The 26674-nt window shown below is 39.3% G+C and overlaps 1 protein-coding gene across 1 annotated transcript; it reads right to left on the bottom strand.

The window, feature by feature from the left end:
- Nucleotides 1-1435: 1435 nt before the first annotated feature.
- On the bottom strand, nt 1436-22407 carry LOC116041712 (FYVE, RhoGEF and PH domain-containing protein 5-like). Its single transcript, XM_036002323.1, has 22 exons — nt 22177-22407; nt 18879-21426; nt 14922-15075; nt 14348-14406; nt 14204-14234; nt 13439-13590; nt 13175-13331; nt 10036-10126; nt 9875-9925; nt 9410-9468; nt 8030-8101; nt 7748-7816; nt 6268-6351; nt 5900-5979; nt 5628-5724; nt 5355-5492; nt 5095-5197; nt 4569-4705; nt 4307-4432; nt 3978-4132; nt 3399-3450; nt 1436-1597 (listed from the first exon to the last, which is right to left on the bottom strand). The coding sequence occupies exons 1-21, from the start codon at nt 22184-22186 to the stop codon at nt 3414-3416; spliced, it is 4410 nt and encodes a 1469-aa protein (XP_035858216.1). The 5' UTR covers nt 22187-22407; the 3' UTR covers nt 1436-1597; nt 3399-3413.
- Nucleotides 22408-26674: the final 4267 nt, after the last annotated feature.

Genomic DNA, 26674 nt, shown 5'->3' with positions numbered 1-26674 from the left:
GTTTGCAAAGTGGGACATAGGAGTGTGTAACTCTATTCTTCCAGCCTCTTCACATCTTTTTTCTCTTCCTCTCCCCATCTCTGAAGGGCGCCGAGAGACACAAGACAAGGTGCAAACCCAGAAATGTCAAGCCAATGTCAGGTGGATATGGCTATTTTCCCGTATGTCCTATTTTTCAGTCTTTTTATTGAAATCTCCAGATATTACGTAATAGTCTTTCTTTACCCCTAAGGATTTGCCGCCCACACAACAACACTATGAAAGATGAGGAGGCATGCTGTTGTAACTCGCAATATCAACACAAACACTGCATTACCTTCTCAGACTGAAACTGAAAATGATCAGAACATTTGTCATGGAAAACTGTTCACACAACTCTGCTGTCAGAGCATCATGGGTAAGAAAAAAGCCATAAATGAGGAAATTCAACTCAGAACAATATTTCAGCTTCTTTGGCATCAGCTGTTAATGACTCCTGAGGCTGAGCACATATAACAGAGCTGAATGCATCCAACCTTATTGAGTAGGCTGTGTGTGTGTATGATTGATTATTTGCTTCTCTCTGCATTGCTTCTGCCTGCAGCGCTATGGAAGTAAGCTTGGATTATGACACGGTTGCTGCCCCACTGTTTTATAAAAAAAAAAGCCCCCCAGCTAGCTTTCATCACTTGTTTTTCTAAATCATTAGCACAGAGGATCATTTAAAGTGCAACTGGATTTTTCCAGTTTTAGGCTTGTTTACTCTTCAACCAGCTCAAGTAAACAATTTCCTGTTTCTTGCTGCTTTGCTGTGACCAGAAAAATCATATGCAGAAGTATGGTAAAAATACAAACATGAAAACTCTTTTTTTAAATAAGCTGGCAAATAACACTTCTGTATTCAGGTAAACTGGGTATTTTAACTGATTTGTTCTTGAATCTTGGCAACTACCCCATATTAGTGTTAAAAAAATAACATCAACTCAGCATTGCACCACAGCCAATTAAGAGAGGTTATTCCTGCAGATGGATTCAGGGAGGAACAGGTGCAGGAAGGGAGGGATGATGAATACTTTTTTATTTTAAATATTTAATTTGAAAGGAATTTGTATACAAAGGAAATAAAACACAACTAAGATGTAATAAAAGAGTGAAGTGACAGAGGAGGGAGAAAACAGAATTGGGGCTAGTGAGGGAGAGCAGAGTGATGAATGATCTGTCTTCTATATAGGACGAGGTGCCTGCAACTTTTCAGGAGCCCCAGAAAGCAAAACTTTCCGCCTAATATGATTCTGGGTCAGGAAGCCTCAGGGGGAGACAAGAAGCAGAGCAGGCCTGGCCTTTCTTTGGCCAGACTGGTCTGTGCATCACTCAGTCCCCATGTCGTCCTGAGCAGCTCAAAATGTGATCTGAAACAATCGCCAGCCTGGTGTTTCATCAGATCAGGCCACACATGGACTACATGTCAGTACAGACTCATATAGGGGCAAACAGTTCAGCAGCATGGCAGCTAATGTTTTCATTTTCAATAGATGTACTGAGCTACGTCAGCAATCAGCATCAGCACAGTGACAGGAAGTCAAAGCCAGCCTGTTGTAATGTTTAGTCCACCTGCCATCTAGAGGACATATGGAGGATTAAGAGAAAAAACAGACACAGACTACTTTCATTGTTAAAGCCTCCTTTACTTGATTTTAAAATAATAGTGTTAGAAATTCAAACTTAATAAATCATCAAGTACAGTACAAAGTCCAAGACACCGATTCTAGATCAGTGAAATCAGTTATTTATGGTTCAGTCCAGGGCAACAAACTGTGCACAACTGGATATGGAGTCTTTATACAAATAAGAATTTACATTACACTTGTTTTAGATATTTATAACAATAAGGACGTAATTGCGACATTTAAAAAAGTATGTAAAGTAAATTACAAAAAAAAGTTAAGTACAATAGCTGAAGCTTTTGGCCTCTATGATGAATGTTCACTCATTTTTCAGGTTCATTCCTTTTTATGTTAGTGCAAAAAGCATAGAAACTGTTTATTCACTGACAGGGCTATCTCCAACACCGCAGTGCACGGAAAAGCTACAGACATTTATACATATAAAATTACTCATTCTTTGATACAGCCTGTGCTTCAAAGTATTAGTCAAAGAGATGCATTTAATCCAGTGGAAGAACACATGTTGAAATAAACGCATAACTAAACTAAGATCAGGCCATTCCAGATTTGGGCATTTTTAAGGGAGGTTGAAATGTGTTGTTTAGCCTCTCTGGAAACGACAGTACAATAACTGTGGTTAAAGTGTACGTTTGTTCAGTTTTTTCTTTGTTGTTTTTGAAATATTTGAAATGTTAAAAAAAAAAAAAGAAGTTAAAATCATAGAATATCTTTCTTTTCCAAAAATCTATAATGTTCCCCATGCTGCTGCAGGAAATTCAGGTCACATCAATGTAATGCTCCACACTGGCAGGTATCTGGGCCAACGCCTCTCGTGGCTCTCAGCATCACACCTGCTGTAACAGCGGGCAGGGGACACTGGAGGTTGACAAAGTAGGTAATTGTGTCCGCTTTCAAAGAACACAATGTCTTCTTTTATTCAGTCCAGCCATACAAGTTACAACTTGCAGACAAAATATATATATATATATATATATATATATATATACACATACAGTGCTGCTCATAAGTATTCATACCCATGCTAAAGTTGACTAAAAAGAGGAATAAAAAAATCATCTTTTGGAAATTGATCTTAATGCCTTAATTAAAAAAATGAGGAAAAATCCGACCTTTAAGGACACCAATTTTTTTTGTGAATGAATAATGTATTGTAATGTAATGTATAGCCTAATAGCTAACTGAGATAAGATCCATATCAATGCAAATCAAACCAGCTATTAGGCTAACTGAAATAAAACCATGCCAATCTCTAGGTATGGTGAAGGGTATGTGATGATGTGGGGCTACTTTAATTCCAAAGGCCAAGGGAACTTTATCAGGATGCATAGTATCCTGGATCCATGAAATAACTGGCCTTTAAAAATAAAACTCTGCCTTCCTCTATGGGAATTTAACATAGGGCTATGTATAATTATGGCCCCTGTATTTTAAGGAAGAACATTTATTTATTTACAATACATTATTCATTCACAAAAAAAATTGGTGTCCTTAAAAGGTCGGATTTTTCCTCATTTTTTTAATTAAGGCATTAAGATCAATTTCCAAAAGATGATTTTTTTATTCCTCTTTTTAGAGTATATATATATATATATACACACATATATATATATATATATATATATATATATATATATATATATATTTATTTATTTATTTTTTAATTCCCCATCTTCCTTTTTTGGTTTCACAGTCTGTAGCAGAAGAAAGGCAGCTGACTTCTATTTTAGGCAACACCCAGAGTAGCTGATCCTATAAAACTGTGGCTTCCTCCATGGCATTTACCCACCTGTATGAGGAAAGGATTTTACATTAGGAGAAAAACAGAAAAAAACTGCAGTTGTGCTAAAAGAGTAGATTTAGTCTGCTTTGCCTAAACACTACCAATTCTGTGCCTGTCAACATGACATATAGCTCAATTATTAACTGAGCTAATTTTATAGTTTGCTCCTGAATTTGAAAAATTATTGTATTTTGTCCCATAGGAGTAAGTTTTACTAACTTTTCTGTTTTCGTAAACTCCACATGCTGTTTGGTGTTGCTTATGTTTCCACTTAAGACCAGTCAAGTCAAGGACTACTTGGTCGTCTGTGGGTCAAGGAAAACTATCCAATCTTGGGCCCATAAAAACCCTTTGGGGCCCACAGAGTAATGGGAGAGTAAAAAACTTGACTGTTTTTCTTAGTTTTTATTTTTATTTTTTTACCAGATGGCAATTTATCAGTAACAACTCTGCGATTCATCAGACTAATATCTATCTAAATTGTCAATCTCTAAACATTTTGAAATTAGCTATCAAGGACGTATGCTTCTCACCTCTGGGCTGTGTAGTTGTCCTCAGCTTTAAAGGAATAATACAAAGTGTTTTTGTGGTAAAGCTGGAAAATGTTGGACTCCTCCTCTCCCAGCTGCTTGTCAGGTAGCTTCACTGTGAAGCCCAGCAGAGGTAAACTCTCAGATGCTACTTTCTCCTGCAGACAGAAAATTAATCAGGGGAACAGAAATGGATTGTAAGATACAGTGACGTAACTGTAGGCATTTCAGCACTTTTAGTTATGATGGCTATCGACCTCTCACAGTGTCAAGTATGTTCAAGTGTGAATATGTGCTGTTCAGGTTAAAGGGGAGTGCATGTTTCCCCTCACCTCTTGGGCTCGGTAGGTGTAAAGCACCTTGTCTCTTAGAAGGAACCACAGTCTCTTCCAGTTCCTCTTGCTCTTCTTGCTGCGCTGTAGAGTGCCACTAATGGAGCCCTCCTCTGACACTGTCACCTGCACAAAATAGGAGCAGGAGGGAACTGATAACTACCAATGTTACTAACAAAACATGGCATAGCTGTCATTTGCATCAACTACTCAGTATTCTGCACTGTGCAGTGAACATGGCCCTCTCATGTCGCAGGCGTACCTGGGTGAAGGAAGCAGTGCCTTTCCGATGTCTCCAGATGTTGGGAGGATGAATGTTTTGGAACACAGCAGAGAGAGGACGACTGGAGCGGTTTGGACGAGGGCTACTCTTACCTGACAGCGCAGACACATCTGCCCCTGCAGAAAAATACAATTTAATTTTAACCACAGGACAAGGATGAGACGATGACACATACACAGACAAACTAAGTAACATGCCAGGTTAATTGGGCAACATTGGTGCCTGAACAATACTGCAGCAGAGGCTATATACAGTATATGTCAAATCATAGTGAGGATATGCATGAGTAACAATAAGAACCAATGTGCTGACTTTTCTTTGAAAGATCCACAGGACAATAAAGGGAAATGTTTCTTTTACAATTAAAACCTTAGCATCAGCTTTGCAGTTTTCTGTATATTACAGTGCAGAAGAATGGCAATATTAAATGTATGGGCTGATAGGCAGACTGTCTTTTAAAGTGATTGATGAATCCTAAAAATGTATTCAAGCAGAGATCCCCCACCTCTCTTCTTTAGCTCGTTGTAACAGTGATCACACACTTTGGCCATGCGGTCTTTCATGTATTTCAGTGGATATCTGTTCCTGGAGCAGCTCCGACAAACAATCTGTGTCAAACAACATACATTTACAACAGGCAGGCACATTCAAAAGCACACACACATTCAGCACACTCAACGCTCTGGTCAAAGACACAAGTTGTTGCATCCCCTAATATATATTAAAGTACTATAGAGCACCGTGTTTTATTTGTGTGTGACTCACTCTTCCGCAGCCATGGCAGTGGTGTCTACGGAGAGTGAGGCTGAAATCTGAGGTGCAGTTCATGCACATCATCACTTGTGAGACTGGAACAAGTGTAGGGGCTTTCTCTCCTAGAGTCAGCCGCAGACGATCTCTGGCCTGGACAGACACACAGAATCAGAAAAACATACTAAAACACTGTGGAGATGAATGACTATGACTTATAACATTAATCTCATTCGGGTTGGCTGAGGATAAGCATGACTGAGGAAAATGTCATTAGAATTTGCTCACCTCTCCTGAGCAGCTGTTGAATGCTACAGATCCCCTGGCGTGTTCAGTCACAGTGCGGCTTAGAGTGTAAAACCAGTCCTCTCTTTCAATGAAGGAACTGCAAATAATACACACAAAATCACAACACTATTAAATAAATACAAAAAAAATACTAAATACACTATTTTTACTAGTTAGTTTACTAGTTAGTAGTTAGTTAGTTAGTTACTTTTCATCATTGCCATTATTAGATATTAGCCATTATTCAAGCAGGACACCGTACAGTGACCCACCTTGCAGACAAAGTGATGGAGATGTCTGTTCCTTCAATCCTCAGTGCATTTTGGACATCTTCCATGATAGGTTTATTGACCTGGGAAATCAGTAACATCATAAATCAAAGACCAGAAAGTAAAACTTTCCAGTCTGAAAGTTTAGGAACAGCATATTTTTTTTTCCATTCTCACATTCTCTGTTAACTGCCAACAGGTAAATCATTTAATAAAAAATACATATATGTACATTTTTTTAATACTTTCATGTTTGTAGTGTTTACATGTGAACTTCCAGCTTTTATTGCACATCAACTCCTATGGGATTCTAAAGGGAAAACATGGTTAAAAATCAAAGAGATTTCGACGACTTAATGAAAGACTCTGACCTTCAAGCCAGTGAGAGGCAGAGTATTCTTCAGTCTGTATTTCCCATCCTGCTGAGGGTAGGTGTACAGCAGCACGTCATTCATCTAACAACAGACAGAGATAATGCTCATAATTCACAGTAAATCTGCAGAACAGAGGACACGTTCAAAGGAGCAAATCAATTCTCCACCAGATGGCACTCTACTACAAAACTTGACTTCTATGACTTCACAGTTGATTCACATGATGAGTAAAAATTCACAGCAAACTGTGTGTATTTTTTCTGATGGCGTACAGTTACACCATTGTCCACTCCACAACATACATACGTCCATTCCACATAAAAACCTGCTTATTGTTACTTCATGTGGATGTTTCTGCTTCACTGTGCAGAACAATATATATGCAAAGATCCACACTAGAAGGCTGTTTTCACATTCATACACTGAAGGGGGTAAGTTTCTCTGTGTGGGGGATCTACAGTATAAATGTAAAACCCCTACGTTGAATTTCTATGATTATACATGAATTAGATACTTCCGTAAATAAAAACAAAGTAGTTGAAATCAAACTGGATTGTTAACGTCTATATCATTTGTCCAGTGTGTGTTTGAATACTTATGAGCTGGCCAGCTCCTGCAGACTTATTTTATTATGCTGTCTCTCACATTAATAATAGCTGATAACACGTGATCAGCGTCTGGGTGGATAAACTGGCAGGATAAAAGTTATGCAGCGATGATTCCCAACATTCCTCCAGAAGATACATTTACGAGCTTTTTTAGTGTCGAGCCCAGACCACAAATTTCAAAAACGCCACAGGAGGAAAAAGCAATGATGATGCTCTATGGATAATTTGCGAAGGCGTTTCATTTTCTAATCTCTCTTGATTATAACATTTCAGGGCGATCTTAATCTTATGATTTTTACAAACTGAATGCCTGGTGCAGTGTTCCCTCTGCATCTTTGACTCTCTCTTTTTCAGCTGTCTATTTCATGAAATAAATTACATTGTTAACCTGGCTGTGACAAGTGGTGACAAATGACACAAATAACATTGTGACTTAGTTTATACATACAGCTTTATCGATTAGATCCTTCTCTCCTCTCTCTACATCCCTGTTTGCTTTAGCATGATCTTAGTCAGCTGAAAGCTAAGTCTATATAAGGTGCTGAAGACAATAATATTTAACTGACAGAATTAAAGTCATAAAAATTCACAGGTGCACACGGATAGGGAGCTGGTGTTGACCTTCCCTGTGCTGTCAGTAAAAAACTAGGACAGGAAGTCAGCATTCAGAAACATCCTGCCAGGAAACCCTGCTCTTATAGCTCAGTCTGGACATAGAAACACAGCAGACAGAAAATGCATGACTCTACATTTTAACTTACTGTGGTTACATGATGAAGCAAATATAACGATTATAAAATTTAACATAGTATGACTACAGGCACATGTGTCTGTTAACTTAAAAACTACAAACAGGAAACAGCGTTTACCAAAAACAGATGGCGGGGCTGTCGACTCTTCCTGCTGACCTTCATCAGGGTGCCCTCCTTCACAAAGACCTGATTAAAAAAAGCATTTAAACCAGACCAAAGTGAATACTTCACAAGTCATCTGATCTTGACACCCAGAGGGCATCTGCGATAATTAATGTTGTTTTAAAACCGGGCTGGCTGGGGATTCCCAGCTGAATGATTGTGTAAAGGGCAACACAGGGCGGTGCAGGGCAGACAGGGTGGGCTGGCAAAGAAACAATGCTGTTATCAGAGTCATACCCTGCCAGGCTGCAGCAGGTCCCGCTGGCCACGAACACTGTACTCTATGTTGACCAGACGCAACAAGTTCTCCTGAGACACAAAAGAGAGTCCATTACAAGTCATTTTCCGGTAAACCCCAAACTATTATCTTCTGCTTGGCTAATTTCACGACTCCCTTTGTTTTAGACATAGTTATCACCTGGATCAGGCAGGCGTGTTCTTTTTAGAATGAGCCACATTATTTAGATCATTTGGCATGCGGCTCTAGCTAGAACTACTGTAGCCATAAAAAAGAGCCTCTATTTAAGTCTGTACAGCATTGCTTTGAGCTAAATGCTACGTCAGCATGCTAACAAGCTCACAATGACAATGCTAACATGCTGATGTATAGTCATCATCTCAGTTGAATGTGTTAGCATGCTAACTAGTACTTGCTAGTTAGCACTAAGAACAAAGTCGAGCTGTAGTCAATGGGAATAATGTTATTGGTTTTTGGTCATAAATCAAAGTACTGAACAAATTAAGGTAATCCATCTATAGTTATGGAGACATTTCACTCAAAACCACAAATGGGAACTTTGTGGTGATGCTCGAGGAAAGGTCAAGGGATCCTTACTGTAGGATTCATTGTCTGAGAAGAACCAGGAGTGCATGTAGTAGATATTGAGATATTTCAATAACTAAACTTTTTTTTTACCTACTGGTGGCGCTTGGGGCATACTGTAACAAAAGTCATTAGGATTCATTCTCTGGGGACCATGAATGTCTGTAGCACATTTCATGGCAATCCATCCAATAGTTGTTGAGATAGAAAGGTTGGGAACCACTGCTCAATGCCTTAGTAATGTGAAACAATAACAATGAAAAATGTTTATAGGTGTCTTAACTTTTTGTGTGCCAGAGCTCAGTCTCCTGAAAGCAGATTCAACCTTAAGTAAATATTATGATTTATATTTATATTCTAACATTAGAAACAGGAGAAAAGATTTTAGTAATATCACTTTAATAACTTGTTAGAGTGAAAATGCTCTCATATTTCTCCCTCTGTATACATATAGTCAAACTTGTTCTGTGAAACGTGGCACTTCATTTACTTATGAAGCAGTTAACTTTCCTTCTTGAATTAATTGTTTAGGACCTAAACGTTAGGTAAATGACTGGGCAGGGATGATCTTAAAGTTATAAGGGGTCTGGTTTTCATCCTTTTACAGACATAGAGACACAGAAACAAACCATATTGTTGGAAGTACTAAGCTAAGAGATTCTATAGATGTGTGTTTTAATGTCTGTGTGTTTAGCCCTGACCAAGGTTTATGTTGAAAATAAGATATGTAATTCTGGATGCAAATCCGTGTTTGTTGGGATCAAGAGTTACATAAACCTCCACATGACACTTACCCCATGTTTTATGCTGTCATTTGCTTGATCTGCAATGTCAGATATGACAGCCACAGCAGCTGTAAAAGACAAACACAGACAGATGTAAAGAAGTGAACAATGAATATTCATAATTGATTAGATGTACCTTCGTTATCTTCTCTACTTAGAAAGTCACCAAACATAAAACCTGAAATGAGAGTCTGGATGTGTCTACAAGTCTGGACTGGGGTGGCTCCCTTATTGGAGATAAGAGATGAAACTGGCCTTCTCATGAATTGCACATTACAGTCTTCACACAGAAGAGTGCTGAAATCACTGCTTGCAGTTTCCACTACAAACAAAGAAAATCTAAATTGGCTCTCTCATGGCCGTCTCTCCATGCCAAATGAAAGCAAATAAATTCCCTGTAAACACAGTCACAAACACAGGCCACTAAGGCTCTCTAACTCTGTCCACTCTGGGTGTGCTGTTTGTTTACAGTACCTTGGGTGTCTTCATATTCCTTGGAATCGGGGGAGAGGTTGTTCAGGTAATCTGTAAGGAGTGAGTGAAAATGAATGCCCCCTGAGAGTTGAGAATGCAAACACTATGGGTGAAATATATTTTTTTAATCAGAAAAATCTTGTCCTTTACACAAGACCCACCAGTGAGGAGCATGCGGTACTGAGCCACACGCACAATGACCTGCAGGAGCTGATGTTTCAGAGACACTTTTTCTCCAGCTGGATTCTGCTGCTGAGACAAATAAAACAAATACAAATTCAACATTTTCACTGTTATCACTGCTGCAAATTGGGGCCATATTTACTGTAGAAATCCACATGAACAACATGTCGGACTAATTAAAACGACCAAGGGATCTCACAGTGTGTAAAAAAGAAAAGAAAAGTTGCACTGAGAAGAATATTATAAAACAACACTGGAGCTTTGAGCAGAACCATCTGTCATATTTTAAGTTTGAACAAGGGCCAATAACACAGACTGCTGGTTAGCAAGGTGCCTCGCAGGAAGTGTTTGTTTGTTTGTATGTGTGCGTGTGAAAAGACTGTGTCTCTATGTATTAACACCCTCTTTTTCAATAATCACTTTTAAAGCTATAGTGCGTAGTTTCTGTCACCCCCATGAGGAATTCTAAGTAATGACAACAAAACTTGTCGGCCCCCACTCCTCCTCCACGCAGTTGCTAGTAACCGAGGACGACACAGAGGATTAAACATGATGGACTCTTCAGAAGAGGTAATTATCTTCACTCGAGCTTCTGTGCAGGAAAGTCACCGGACGACACAATCTTCTGAACATAGCCATACTTAGAAATACAGAGAGAGTTTTGTGGAGCCGATAGTCTTAATTAGCTTTGTATCAACTCATTTGGCAATGGCTTGAATGTAACGGACGTTCATTAATATCAAAAAGTTAGGCTTTAATTAGTAATATCTTTCTCTCTCTCTGTAAACGTAGGTGCTTTTAAATCAGATAATGAAAACTGCCAAGCTCTGCAAAGACTTTCTTCCAAGTCTTCTCCTCTGTGGACTATAAAATGGAGGGAAAATATTGAAAACTCCTTTGTCGATGGCTTGGTAATATTTGATTGTAAATTAAACAGTGGATAGTGAACAGATGCTGCAATCTCCTTGTTGAACTGTCATACTATCGTATATCATATTTTCTTTTTCATATTTTAAACTTAGTAATAAACTTGATAGCTTCTCTGGCTGAAAACAATTGTCTTGTGTGTGTTCATTTAATCAAGGCTAATTATAACTATTCACTAAAGTGCACTGTTTGAATATGTTGGGAAATGCAACCTACATGAATTTTACAACCCCCTGCTTTATAAAGAGACGTTCAGTGGTTAATTGTTGTTCTGAGTGACTCGTACCAAACTTATTAGTTCTTAACATCTAAACATGCGGCCTATATTTTTCCTTTGGGTGTTTCTTTTAACAGGCTCGAACACTGTTAAATCATTTCCTTTATTCACTTATCTGTCTGCCTTTGGCTTGAACCTTTAAAGGGTTTACATCCTTTGCTTTTAGTCAAAACTGCTCTCTTCTCTTTCACACATGCACACACAGACCAGCACTACACACCACCACCAGCCATCCCCATCTCTGCTACCACAAAACCGGCACTTCATCTTTGTCGTGCACAAACACACACTGAACTCTGCTGATAAGGGGTAAGTAAGGCTCTTGATAACTATCAAATACTGTATATGAGGTTATTTTTAATTAAAACCTCTGTAGTCTATATCGACGACGTTCCACTTCCGGGATTGTTCAGGTGCCGCCGGAAATTCCGCAGGATGTCCCTCTTTTTAGGCCAGATGTCCCACATCTTCCGCTTTCTTTGTGTTGGCAGGGCTCAACGCTAACTTTTTTAAGTGGTTGCCGGCTTGGCAACTAGGCATCAGCTATTGTTTGCCAAAATTGACAATGCGATTGCCATGTTTTAAACTGCCTATATTTGGAGCAATTTATTTCTTATGTAACTATACCACACAATTTAATAATGAAACAATGAGATAATGGCTTGCAATATAATTTCCCATCCCTCTCAAATAGGGTGCAACGGATAACAGAACTCACGGATCGGATCACAGTTTTGAGTCATGGATACATTTTCGGATCAGCACAAAAAGGGGGGAATTTAAATGATTATTAAAAATGTAATAATAACTTTTAACAATAATAACTTTTTTCACCTGTAAATTGCTGTTAAAAGGAAGTCTGTTTTGTTTTTCTGACAACAGCAGTGACCAGTGCTAGTTTGTGTCTTTTAGCTCATAGCTTTAGCAGCAGACTGTTTTACATTTTAGACATACAAATAAGATTTCCAGTTTTGTAAGTTTTGATTTGTTTTTATATGTTAAGAAAAACACAAATACTGAACAGGTGGTTGCCAAATAGGGCAACCAGAGGCCACAAAACTCTGGTCAATTTATGAGGACTATGGTTAACTGCTCCTCAGATCTCTGCAGGGTAAATCCAGACAGCTAGCTAGACTATCTGTCCAATCTGAGTTTTCTGTTGCACGACTAAGTACACATGTTCCACCAAAACAATTTCCTTCCCAAGGCTGTTTTGCAGAGGCACCATTGTGTCCGGGGCTTAGCGCCTCCCAAGACGATTGTGATTGGTTAAAAGAAATGCCAATAAACCAGAGAATGTTTTCTCCCATCCCAGAATGCTGTGTGGACTAGCCAGACCTTCCTTTGCAGGGCTGTGGAGGAAGGTCTGGCAATGCAAGACTAAAACCTCTGTAATGTTTCACCACCTTGACTAGTAGTCCTGTTTTTTTTTACACTTTTAAGCAGTAACCACAACCTTTTACATAAAATGTTTAAAAAAGTACAAATTTGTCTTCAGCTCAGTGCAGACTGGAATTCCAAATTGACACAGTGGAAAGAGGTAGAGGAGGAGAATGGGTGAGGAAGAGGAGGATAAAAACCATTCAGGGCCAGACTTCCCTTGCTAAAGAGCCAGAGAGACAGAATACACTGTATGTACCCAACTGTGTTTTATTGTATTTAATTACATGACAAAAATCAATAAAATAGGACGTTCATACGTAAGTATGAACTTGTGGTAAGTAAAGATACTCATTATAGTTATGTGCTTTCCCATGAGCACATCAGAGGGCATTTTTATTCTCAGGGAGACCTATTTGTATCAAGGTATGTATAACTTTGAGAAGGTATGGTTTTAAATGTTGATTTTCATTGATTGCAATATGTGTTGCATTACGTTTTTTGTGTTTAGAGTTAAGCGCTGTAGTTCTGACCTCAAACTGGTGAACAATTGCTGCAAAGGCAGGTGAAGATCGGCAGCTGTCCTCCAGCAGGCTCATACTTCGATCATAGTGGCCGATATAAGTGGTGAAAACCAAAAACTCTGCTTTTCTGGACAGGTAGATGTCTGCAATCCTCTGGCTCTCCTCCCTGAATGATGGAGAAACAGGTGAGAGTGTGGAAGGTAATTCCTTTTTAGTTATCACATATGTGTCGATGTCAGTAAAAAACAGTGTTGGACAGTGTACGTGTCTCACCAGTGTCGGATTCGATTCTCCAGCTCAGTGAGGATTCGGCGGTGCAGGGTGTAAACATCAGGCAGCTCATTGAGAATTTCTCGAAGCCTCTCTTCGTCTAACACAGGTTCCCCCTCGTCCCCAACTGCTGCCCCCACTGCCTCCCGAAAGTCCTTGCTCACAGCGAGTGTGGAGGAATGGTTACTTTTCATGGTTTATTATTAAAATCTCATTATACTCACAATTTCACTAAAGTCTGCATTTCTCCCCTGTTTTGCCTTTCTTTTTTGCAATAGTGTAACAAGATAATATCTGACAGCAGGGAGTACATGAGTTATTGTATCAAGAAATCTCATCATCGATAAGAAAACTGAAGCAGTGGTGGTCTGGGTCACAAGCTTAATCCCCACACCAGAGGGATACATCTAGGAAAGGCAAGTGACAAGGAAGCATTTGTTCCTCCCTCATTATCACTGCTGAGGTGCCCTTTAGCAAAGCACAAAAGCCCTAACTGCTCCAGTGGAGCTGCTCAGAGGCCAAAAGATCAGACTGTGTTTGTAGTGTGCAGCTTCAGGTGTGAATGTGAATGAGCATTTGTGCTCAGTGAATCAACTCTCACACAATCATTTAATACTAATAATCAGTTAATTCACATAGTGCTCAGACAGCCTACTGTAGCCTTATGTAGAAACTACTGTAATTCCTTCCCATAGAGAATATCTAAATACATAGATGAGAGTTATATTGCAATAGTAAATCTAAACAGAATATAGATGCATCACTTACTTCCTGGAGGAGCTTGAGGGCTTTCACATGTCTGTTGACAGAGAAATAAAAACACAATCAAACAGGGAAAGGAAGGGAACCTGATTAGTTTTGACCGATTAGCAAAAATGTTTGATAATGGAAATTAGTTTACATGTAACTTACAATCTCTCAGTATCCACCAGCTCTTTCGCGATGTAAAAGGCTCTGGATCGGCCGTCATGCTGTAACCATTCATATTATTTACTTGTAGTAAGCCCAGGGTTAGGAAGAGCTGAAGCATTTTGGCAACCATTCAATAAATATAGCTGGCCCCCCTCTCCACATCGTCTCCAAGAGGCAATAAAATTCTAAATAATGAGGACAGCCTTGTAGAAGCCCATTAACCTCCATTAACCCGCATTAAAATCCTGGCTTGTGAGGGCAATTTTACAATTGCCCAAGGTGAAAAACCGTTCACTTTATTTTGTTCTGTTTTTTTCTTCTTCAAATATGTCATTATTTCTACCTACCATTTGGAAATGTACACATAACAAACTAATTAAATCACTTTTTAAAAGATGGTGGCTAACAGTCCTTTGGTGAAAACAGTAAACTGAAAAACATTATTAATTAATTAACTAATAATAAAGTTACATTTTTTTTTAGAATTCCATACAGGATATTTAAAAGACATACAATTTGTATGAATATTCATTTCCACTTCTACACAATTTAACACACATTTGTCAGAACTAACCTGTCTCTCATAAATGCTGTCTGCACCTCCCTCTTCCTCCTCAGAGGTGCGTCCTTGGTCTTCTTCACCCGCCGTCTCTCCATCGACATCACCCACAGAGACAGTTTGTGGAGAGACAGCCACCGAACACACGTTGTAGGCTTCTGTATAGGCACTGGTGAGAAAGAAGGGGTGTTATGGGTGAAATATAGCATGCATACAATAAGTTCATAAAGTAAGTAAACATTATAATTGCTGAGAGTCAAGCAGCAAACAATTCAATTTAGTTCAGTAGGCTGAGGACTAAATGCATCTTTTGGAATAATTCAACACTGACTCTGACTTAAACTTCAAATACCTGCATTACAGTATATACAGGTCTAGTCCGATGGTTCCCAACCTTTTAAGCTTTTGACCCCCTAAAATGAAGGACTGTCTACTCATGCCCTCCAATGACAAGTTATGGCCTTGGTGTGGACATGATTGGTGAGCGGTTAAGCCACAGTGTGATTTTTCTTCTAATATTCCTTCATGTTCAAGTAACATTTTGGAAAAATATTTTTTTCCGCTTTCATACGAAGAGTTAGATGAGAAGATTGACGCCACTTTCGTGTCTGTACAGTAAATGTGAAGCCTGTTAGCCTAGCTTAGCACAAAGGGGAAACAGCTAGCCTGGCTCGTAACAATATCTGTATATTAGCAATTCTAAAGCTCACGTTATATCCCGTTGTATCTTGTATTTCTCAAGACAAAGGAAACGTCAGATAAAAACTAACTTTGTATGAGAGAAATATATGTTCTTTCTTTTCCTTTAATCATCTTGTGACCCTTTGGTGGGGTGCTCACCCCAAGATTGGGAACTACAAGTAAACTGTATGGTTCAGTAGTTTTATATGAACTGTGTTCTGTCCCCAAACCTTCATTAATGTGAGAATAAATCAGATGAATTTCATTTAACCATCCAAGCCATCTTTATGGTCTGTTATGGTTGTCTAAATTGAAATATCACTATAATAAACATATTCAGCATTAGAAGCAAATGTGAATAGATAAAACATTGCCGGTCAAAAGAAACCAATAAACTGATCCTGAAAGGCCTGCGGTGACAACTGTACCCAACCAGGGACGCATGCCGGTATTTTATGCTACGAGATTCTCTTCTGCAGGGAGCCTAAATGAATATGCTAATGGCTGCGGCTCAGTGGGGAGTGTAAGCTATGCAAATAAAAACACATCCTTAAGTTACAATAGTGATGTAGTAGTCTTCTATATGACCAATCGCCTTGCCAATGTTCCTGCCATGTTTCTCTGCAAGCACCGGTGGATTTAACCCCACTGAGATGCAAATTAGCTACTATGAACAGCATATGTGAGCAGTTCAGATCTCTGCATCACACACATTAGAGCTGCATGGCCCATTACTGCTCACTGGATCAAACTTTGGATGAGATACCAGAAGGTGTTTGAACCACAAACACATGCACAGTTTCTATATTAGACTTTTATATCACCCACACAGAAAATGCCTCTGTCACTTCTCATAGTCCTGCAATGTTGTATGAAAGCTCAAGGCGAAATCTATGGAGATAAATTACAGAAGGAGATAAAAAAAAAACATTTTCTTTTTGCCTGAGGTTCATCGGTGAACCTATTTGTTCTGGCGATAGCCGTGATTGGGCAAATAATCTCCAAACTATGATCTGCTAATATTGCCCCTTCAGGGTACTACAAAACTAACAGCCTCAACCACCGACTCTGTCCATCCGCTATATATTACGGATATTGCTTTACTGTGATTACAGGCACTGTGTTCACTGGAAGCTCAAAGTGTGGGAAATGATAATCATACCACTGTCTTTGTTTTGTATTTGCATAGACAGCTTAGGTTATTACACAGAGGCAACTTTTGCAGTTGTCTATTTTGTGATGGAAAAGTAATTATATAAAATAGAGCGGGTGCTAAATGGTGCTAAATGAGGCGTCCAATGTTGAACTTTGATGTCTTACCTGCCCTAATTTACGTTAACAGCGTGGGGAAACATTTATCTTTCTCAGATTTATGTATATTCAGATTTGATTTACTCAAGACCATGGTTGCATGGTATGGACTACAAACAAAGTGTGCAATACAATAATGGCAAAATATGGCACCCAGGAGGAATTAGGCGCAAGATAACTTAGAGAGTAAGATAAGCATTCTTCACGATGGCACCTAATTTACATACAGTAACTTTTGTCTTATCCGAATGTTAGAACTAAATTATTTTTAGCAGACATTAATAATTCAGCAGAGGGGACCTGGCAGTGAGACCACAGTTAGGGCCACAACTAATGGCTGATTGATTAATCATTCCATTATTTTCTTGATTAATTAATTAATTAATTATTTGGTCTATAAAATGTCTAAAAACAGTGAATTTCCTTAAGTCCAAAATTACAAACTCAAATTGCTTAATTTGATGTAAAACACAGAAATCAAAACAATCCTCACAGGAACCAAAAACAAGTTATCATAATTGTTGACAACTATTTTTCTGAAGGCCAACTAATCAATTAATCGTTTGATTGTGTCAGCTTTACTCACAAACACAGTAATCTGAATTTAAGACAATACCTTAAGTAATAGTAAACACACACTCCTATTGTCTAATTTAATGCTTTCAAGGCACAACCACAGTCAAAACTTCAATTGCTCATTGTGAACCCAGTAAGTCTACACAGGCTCATATTTACCTATCCATATTCAAAAGAACATGTGTACACTGTATTGTAGTATCACTTATGTATCATTTTACACTAAATAAGCTAAATGAAAACAATCACACACTTTTCCAATATAGAATAGTTAAAGATTTAAATGAATGTGTACAAATAGAAAACAAATCACATGTTAAAACACTTTTAAAACCTAAAAAAGAGAGGATAGAATAAAGATGTTGTATTAACTTATTTATTACTTTAATTTAGTTTTAATATCAAACTAAATGTCTGTCCTTCCAGCATTTTAGAGCCTTTGTTGTGGAGTTTTTCTTGCACACAAAACTACAATGGTAAACAGGATGAGAGGGAAGCACTGCAGTGAACAACTGCTGACTACAGAACAACAGGCTGAGATTTTATCTCAGTATGTTGTTCCTGACTGGCTAGAGAAGAGCAATGACTCCAAAATGCTCTGACTATTAATCATCCTGAGCGATCTGTATGATATGGGCACAGCCAACAGGAATGCAGGGGGGTTGGGGTAATGTCAGCACAGCATGGTGATCATACTAACAAATAATGCCGCAGCAGGGAGGCGAGAGGCTTTACCTACAGCATCAATACAGGGGCCTGTTTTTACACCCAAAAAGATGATTTATGGATGACACCCACCTGTTTTTACTAAGATCTGAAGAGACCACCCCCACCTCCAGCGTTTCCTTCTCTATCACTCAACATGCCCCAACAACACACAGACACATCACAGCTGAGGTTAGTACATCTCCCTGCACACCATGAGGGAAGCTATTGCACTGTCCTCCCTGCCACTGATCACTTCCACGTCTGCTGTGATCGCAGGGTCAGGGGACTCAACATGAAGTTATAAATCATCCTCCCCAGGGGCATTGTTAAACCCACACAGTGGCCGAGCAGTAATAAAAAAGCTTGTGCTCGGTGTAAAAGATGGCAAGGATCACTAATATTATCCAGCTGGATCAATCATGGTTCTATGGATGGCAACGCCAGCCGGCCGGTGGCCCATCACTACTTTTGGATGGATTGCCATGAAATTTTGTACAGATGTTCAGGTGCCCCAGACGATGAATCCCAATGACTTTGGTGATAATTAGACTTTTTCTTTAGCACCATCATCAGATCAAAATTTCAATTTATCCACTCCTTTGGTTTATGACCACATACCTGTAAATGTTAGCATGCTAACACACTAAACTAAGATGTATTTAGATGTATCTACCATGTAGAGTCTTGTTTGCATACCTTTCTGTTTCCTGTTCAGGTGACTGAGTTTTACCCTTGAACCCAGGAAGGCTGCTCATGTCCACGTAACCGTCGGTGTCATTGGCAGGGGACAGTGCCCGACTGGGACGGTCAAAGTAGTCTGTGAATGGCGCCTGTCGGATGGGCCTCTGCTGTGGGACCTGAAGGTTCTCATAATCTGAGCTGATGGCAGGTACATTCTCATATTCTGAGGTATCTGCGTTGGGGAAAGAGATGGAGCGAGGCTTGGTCAGCGGCAGAGGTGTGAAAGGCACACGGGAGCGGTCCTCAAAGGACTCTACCCGGACAACGCTGCGATTGAGAAAGGCCACAGAGCTCCCTTTTCTTTTGCTTTCCTGGTAGAGCAAGAAGGTGGAGGGCGGCTCGGATGAAAAATGAGGTTTACTAACAGAGTGTGAATTGAGCTGTGGAGAGCTACTGATACTGCGTCTATCTAGATCCAGCAGTCTGCTGGGCGTGTGGTGGTTGGACTCTGCTGAGGACTTAAACAAGGACGGGTTGACATCCACCACAGGCTTGCTCTCTGTTTTCCGCCTAAATTTAAGCATCAGGAAACGCTTAATGGAGGATTTCTTTTTCCTGTTTTTCTCTGACAAATCTCCTTCGATGAGAAGCGAGGGGGAACTCTTTGTGATGGGCCTCTTGGTAATGTAGGCCAGCTCAAACGGAGGTGGGATATCCACTACAGATGTCGGAGTGGACAGGCCACTGGACAATAAAGGTGAGCACTGTGAGAAGCTTCCAGATGAACAAATGGCACCTCCCTGTCTTGGGGATCCATCCATGTAGCTGTAGACACCCAGAGGCATGTCATGTCCCTCCATGGAGAGGGAACGGGGGTACAAGGACAAATAGTGGGGTTTGCCATAGCTCTTGTGCCGTATTGAGCTCAACATTGGGCTGCTGCTCAGTGCAGGTTGTCCAAATCCACTCATGTAGGGCCTCTGAATGAACTGCACTCCTATCTCAGCCACGTTATTATTAATGCGATGTGACCGTGAGCTGGAGCGCATCTCTGTTGTCCTCTTATGAAAAGGAAAAACATTTTCACCCTCAGAGCTGTGTCCTGGCTCCTCGTAGACATGCTCATCACTGATGTCCTGCTCCGTGTCAGTAGTGTCATCCAGAAACGGCACTATGTGACCATCCAGGTCTTCCTCAAAGACATCTGAGTCACTCGGGGAAAGCAGCTGGCATTCCGAGAGAGAAGATGTCAGCGAGGTGTCGGTGTCCGTTGGCACTGAGATGGATACCAGCCTGAACCTCGGCTGGCAGTCCACATGATTGAGCAAGGCCTCCGCTGTCTGAGCTTTGGGTTCTTCAGTCCTTTTCTGATAGGTTCTTACCTTGTTTTCATAACTGTTGTAGCTGCTGTACTCAAGACCGTTGCCAACCTCCACGTAATCCTCAGAGGACACACACTCCGTTTGTCCATTTTCTGCTGTTTCCTCATATTTTTCAGCTGATACTCCACTGATGTTTAGAGACAAAAGTGGACTCTGTGGTTGTCCATGAGCTGTGTTATTTCTTGGCATCATCTCTCTGTTAATAATGTCCTCTGAAGAGACGTAATAAGGCTCATGAGCTGGATCATCCACCATGGCAATATGTCTCTCAATCTGTTTCTGGTCTTCGGGGATAAAGTCATAAAAACTAATGTTCTGTAGGTTTTCGCCCTTTTCCTTCACGTTATGGCCACATCTAAACTTCAGGATATTACAAGTGATGCCACAATCAGGAGCTGATTCCTCTTCTTTCTCCTCCCCATCTGTTAGAAAAATTTGTTTCTGATCAGTGTCCTTCATGTTTTCATTGCTGAGGAGACCAGGTTCGTCTGTGAGGGACTCAGTTAAATCATCTGCTGTACAGTCACCTGTTTCATCCTCCTTGATCTGGAGCTTTTCCTGCCTCTGCCTAATATCTCGATTTTCAGCAGAATAGCAGCCTGCCTCCTCATCAATGCTATTAACAGAAATGTCTCCCACTGAGAGGCCATCTGTGTCGGCCAGGGCCTCACCTGCGTCACAACCTTCCGCGTCCATGTCCACCGTCACGTCCGTGTCAACCATCTCCACCACATCCTCGGAGTCAGCTGTGAGCCCAGCATCACTGACCCAAAGTGTTTCCAGGGAGTCCACCTCCTCTGTTAGAGCACTGTCAGTTAACCTCCAGTCATCGTCCATCTTCTGAATCATGTCTTCTTCTTCTTCCTTTTCTTCCTCCGTCACCTCTTCATCCTCTGTCCCCTGAACATCTTTTTGTGTTGATTTGAGGATGTAGGCATTAAATTGTCTATCTTTCTTTAGACCGTTCTCTGCCTCATGCTCTTCATCGACCTCACCATCTGAATTTAGTAAGCTGCCATTGATACATCCTCCCTGGTTGCCATTAAGCTCTGGTGTGACTTTAGGTTTTGGGGCGATTGAAGGTTTGGGACCCCTGGCTGCAGACATGAGAGAGGAGGGAAGCTTCAGGCTGGCGTGACAAACAAACCTCGGCTTAGGAGCAACAGAAGGCTTGGTGAAGTCTGAAAGAACAACAGGAAAAGGAAGCTGTAAGATTACAAACTTTAAAATAGCTTACAGGTCATTTGTATCGTGTCCCTGTGACCTAAAACTGCTTAAAGATTCTAACTTCACACGATAAAAATTGTAATAGTGTTTGTGTAATAGTCACATTTAGATGTCATGTGGTCGCAGTTTGACCTTTTTATTTTACACAAAAATCACAATATTTAAAAAGAACTAATCTGGCAACCTATTAAATGTAGGTCAGCTGGAAGCTTTCCAGTAGGAGCTACCTAAACAAAAAAATGGTTATAAAAAGACATAATAAGGGACTTAAATGAGTAATCTTTGCTTTTACATCCTATGAGAATGAATAAAAAAAAGTAAGGGATTTCCCTGACTCACTTCCTGTGATTTAAGCGAGAACCCCTCTCAGGCTGCCTTTACGCTTTGAGAAAATACTTTATATATGCTACAGTGACCAAAAAAAGCAACACCTGTAATTCATATATATTTTATATATTTAACTCCCACGACATATGCTAACTTTCAGAGAAGGACTGAAATGTTCTAATAAGTAAAATTAGATTCACCATCTATTTACAGGAATGTAGCCTACAAAAAGTCAAATATAATAAGATATGATAAAAACTAAACTCTATGTCCAGCTTATTGCTTAATACGCACATGCTCAAAATATACAAAATGTCGAGCACAGAGTGAAATATATTTGGTTCAAAACCACCCTTGTCCTTTCAAATGAATCTCACCTGTGTTCATTTTTGCGAAGCGACCATCTCCAACATCTCGTCCACGAAACCAGCTTCGGTACACAAAATGCTAAATACCGTGAAAAAAAACTCTGAACTGAACTGCGCAAACAGAGAGTGAGTGAGTCTGATAGAACAACAGCTCTGTCTAATCTTCCACTGAGAGGGAAAACGCTGCTCAGCTGATCGTGTGTGAGTCCTACAGCGCGCGGGACGCGACTGGAAACCAAATGGAGAAGAAAGAAAAAAAAAGCTCGATCCGCTCAGCACAGAACAGGATCCCTGTTACAGCAACAGCAGGTCCGGTCAAGTGTTGAAAATGTCAATATCAGCCTGATGTCTGATAAAAGGCTGATTATTTTAATAATACAGCAAAGGGTAAATGGTAATGTGGATGTAATGTGGATGTATTGACGGTGGTAAAAGTGAGTAAAAGATCTGTATACATACATATTTCAGACATTACATTTATAATACAATCTGTCAATAAGAACTTGATCACACACTAGACTGTATGTACAAACTGCAACTTTTGTGATAGAAAACAACACGTTCCAATAGGGTTTATACTTTACGTTATTGCTTTATTACTGTTAATGGTTTATTGATGCTCTATAGATTGGCCATAAGCCTTTAATAAGAACAACCTTTGGGTTGCCAGATAGTGAGTGTTTGACTACCAACATGTATAACTGCAGATTTGATGGATTAAAAATAATGTATTAATGACTTAATGTTAAATGTTTGCACATGCAATGGGTCATTATGAAAGTAAGGAGAATATGTTAATAAATTACTACCATTTATTACTGTATTTTAGCAAATAGAAAGCATAAGCACCATCCTAAGGGATTTGACAACCTTGCAACACAAAAGTGGTTGTTATTAATGGCTTATAACTGATCTGTAAAGCTTTAATAAATGATTTACTAGCCATGAACAAAGCCATTTGTTACAACTTATAAACAATAACTAATTGGTGCCTTATAAAAGATGAGAACAATACATTCTCAGACCCCAGTTGTTTCTGGATATGATCATGAAGCCATATGAATCTGTATTACTGACACTGTCTCATTAAAAAAGTTGTGATCTTAAATCAGCTCTCCTTCATTGATAAACCAGCCATGTTTTCCTGTCTGATTGGTGAACAACAGGCTCTTTTCTACATAACAGGAAACTGCTCTCCCTGCTTCCTGCACAACCCAACTTCACATCCCTCAGCTTATGGACATCATGCTCACATTTAACCCCTCTTTGAATTTGCTTTGACTCACTGGAGGCAAAGTTAGGGAAGCTATTTTTACTCTTGAATTGTGGGCAGCTGGTGGAGACTTATTACACTAAAAACATATCTGTGCTGTGTGTCACAGATTCAGTAGCAACAAACAGGTGCATCAACATGGGGAGTGAGTGGCTTTGAGGGGGGATCAGGACAGCAGTAAGAAGAGAAAAAAGGCATTTGCATCCTGGCTCTTTTGACTCTAACCCCAACACACCAGCAACACATGAATCCATTTTCTATTTGGTACCATTTGCATTGGTAAATGGACTAACCTCACAACTAAAAATTACCCATTTCAGGCCACAAAACATGATTGGATCTAATCCCAGTGTGACATACAGTATATTGCAAATTGCTCTAAGAGAAGCTAATCCTGGCCAAACAGCAACATTTAGAGTCTTCCTGGTAAACTGAAGCTTACCCAGCAGCATGCAGAGACTTTCTGTGCTAATAAGTCTGTAACACAATGATGAATAGTCTCTCCTTATATTCTTGTGTATCACACTTTAAGGTCAAACATCAACCTACAACTACATGAGGAAATCTAGGCACATCAGTCCACAGCTCCTGGCATATGATTGTATATACTTTGACGGTTCATACTGTCTCTGTCTGTTCTACATGACCTGATGCAAAACCTGAAATAAATAAAAAACACACTATCTTCCTAATAAGTTTAAACAGTCAGGTACCAGAATGCTGCTTTCAGCGTGCTGCTTTTGAGACTATAAACAGTATTGTCACTAACAGAGTGTTTTGGCTCATTGAAAAACATTTTGCGACTGCACCTTTGACCAGCTTTTTGTCGGAGCAATAATTGTGTTTTCATAGAGTCAATAAAGGGGAGGAACTTGGCTTTGCAGCCTGCAGCATGAGGAAATAATGACAGATCCTCTGACAAACATGGCCAATATGAAAAAAATGTTTTGGGATGAGGGGATGTCCCCACACACACACAATAAAAATGGTTAAAGCTAAGGCTGGCGATACATAATATTTTCAAGAAATCCCATGTAAAGACCAGAACAAAGAATGCATTTATTTCTCCCTCAATACTTCACTACTTCCGCAGCCTGTTTGTGGCTCTCAGCCCGAAGCCCTTTAGTTCTTACTGAAGACGTTCATCTTTAAAAATGGATCACAAACCTTCAATTTGAAAAAAAGGCTAAGCAATTTCCTAAAACAGCAGGCACTGATGTACTCAAACAGGAGTACATAGTGCATTTGTTGGGGACTATTGTCTGTTGTGAATTAATACACAATTGTGCTCTAGTGAGCATTTACAGCAGCAGGATGGTGTTTGTGGGACTGACTCAAAATAAACAGTGTCCATGTTCATCGTAATGAAGGATCTGTGTTTTTAATAGTTTTTGCTTTTGGACAACAATGGAGCTCTATGGGACATAGGAATAAACTAAATATTAATAAGCTGAATATAAAATATTGCATTTAGAAATTTTAATTTTATAAGCTGAATATAAAATATTACATTTAGAAATTTTAATTTTATAAGCTGAATATAACACACAACTTGTGTGCTGATTCTTTCAACCTGCTGCACTATAATGGCCCTCTTCAAACAAAGATGAATGCATGTATTTATAGATTAGGAGTTCAACACCTAATCAATAAATTGTCATTTATCTACGTGGATCTCTCTGGAGAGTTGGGATAGAGGAGCTCCAGGTCAGACACACATACAGCCATGATATGTTGGATGTGTACAGTAACAGTATTGAACAATGTCAGTATGTATTTGGTAACAGAATAGATAAACAATTCAAGCCATGCGCAGTCTGAACCCTGAGGTCCATCTCCGTCTGTGTGTCTTTTTATCAGGCATGGAAAGAGTGTGTCTCTTCCGCTCTCCTGCTCTGAGGTGAAACAATAAGACGGGCTTAAAAAAGGAACTCCATCTTGACATACTCCTTCCTGTGACTGTTTTCTTTCAGCAAAACTACAGCACGGAGGGCGTAGTCACCAAACTTAAAGGATAATTCCAGTTATTTTCAACCTAGACCCATTGTCCTACTTTTTGACATCATGGGTTTATAAAGTTTTTAAAAGGTAATGGCACTTTGACATTTTCTGACTCATTCTTGGCTTCCTTTTAATTACTTTATTTCTAAATGTATTATATCAGAAGAATTGGGGTTCATGAACACGAGAAGTTCTATTTAATCTTAATGAATAATGTGAATTATTTCAAATTTGCTGCAAATTAAAAAAAGGTTTTCTGTAATGTGGTTTAAAACAGTATAATTAATCAGTATACTTAGTCTAAATTGTAAATATATCTTATTTATCAGTAGTGCATATTCAAATTACTTTTTCATCCCATTAGAGATATTTTGGTTTTAATGAGGACAAAGTGAAATAAGAAAGGAACTAAGTGGCTATTACTGTCCACACCTATTCCTTTCACAGAATACATAGGCAGTATTTGTGTATCCTTGGAAAGTATTGTTGACTTGTGTTGTCTTTGGCAACACTGAATCCTGTAAACTGTCAAGTATTTGAACCAATAGGATGCAGGAACCAACTCTTGTGTCATAGCCGTTTAATTTTAGTTTGCCGTCACATCATGACAAGGAAGAAAACACAGCTGGGGGGTTGTTTTTGTTCTTCTGTGAGAACTTTCTGACAAATGCACAATGGGATAAATTCTGACAAAGGAAAGCTGTAAAAAAAAAAAAAGTTATTCTGAAGAATTCAACAGCATAATGCACATTAAAACACTTACTAAGATTTATTCATTGGCTTTGACTTTCAGCTAATTAATCACTGTTGATTTAAGTGACAGCTATTAATGGAAACTGAACAATATATCCATCAGGTTGATGTCATGGGAAGCAATCCGTCTAATGACCATATTAATTTTGTTTCGTTTCGTTTATTTCACACGTCATCATTGTATCATTAAACACAATTTCAGAAGGTACAATGATCATATGTAGGCCGCATGAAATGGGGAACCCCAAATAAGCTACTAAAAGCTTTTCGGAGGGAGCCCGATAACAATAAACATACAACAGATAATATACAGACACTAATAACTAAATTTACCATAGACGCAACGTACTACCACAGACACAACATTATTACCATAGACACAACATATTAATGTGAGCACAGATCACACATCTTCGTAAAACCACACTGGATCAGTCGTCATGTGTGCTGTGTGTGTGTATTGGTGCAGTGGACAAGACA

The sequence above is a fragment of the Sander lucioperca genome, chromosome 6, assembly GCF_008315115.2.
Source record: "Sander lucioperca isolate FBNREF2018 chromosome 6, SLUC_FBN_1.2, whole genome shotgun sequence".
Classification (NCBI taxonomy): Eukaryota; Metazoa; Chordata; class Actinopteri; order Perciformes; family Percidae; genus Sander; species Sander lucioperca.
Note: the sequence above shows the minus strand (reverse complement) of the source record. Positions and strands in the feature narration are given on the sequence as shown.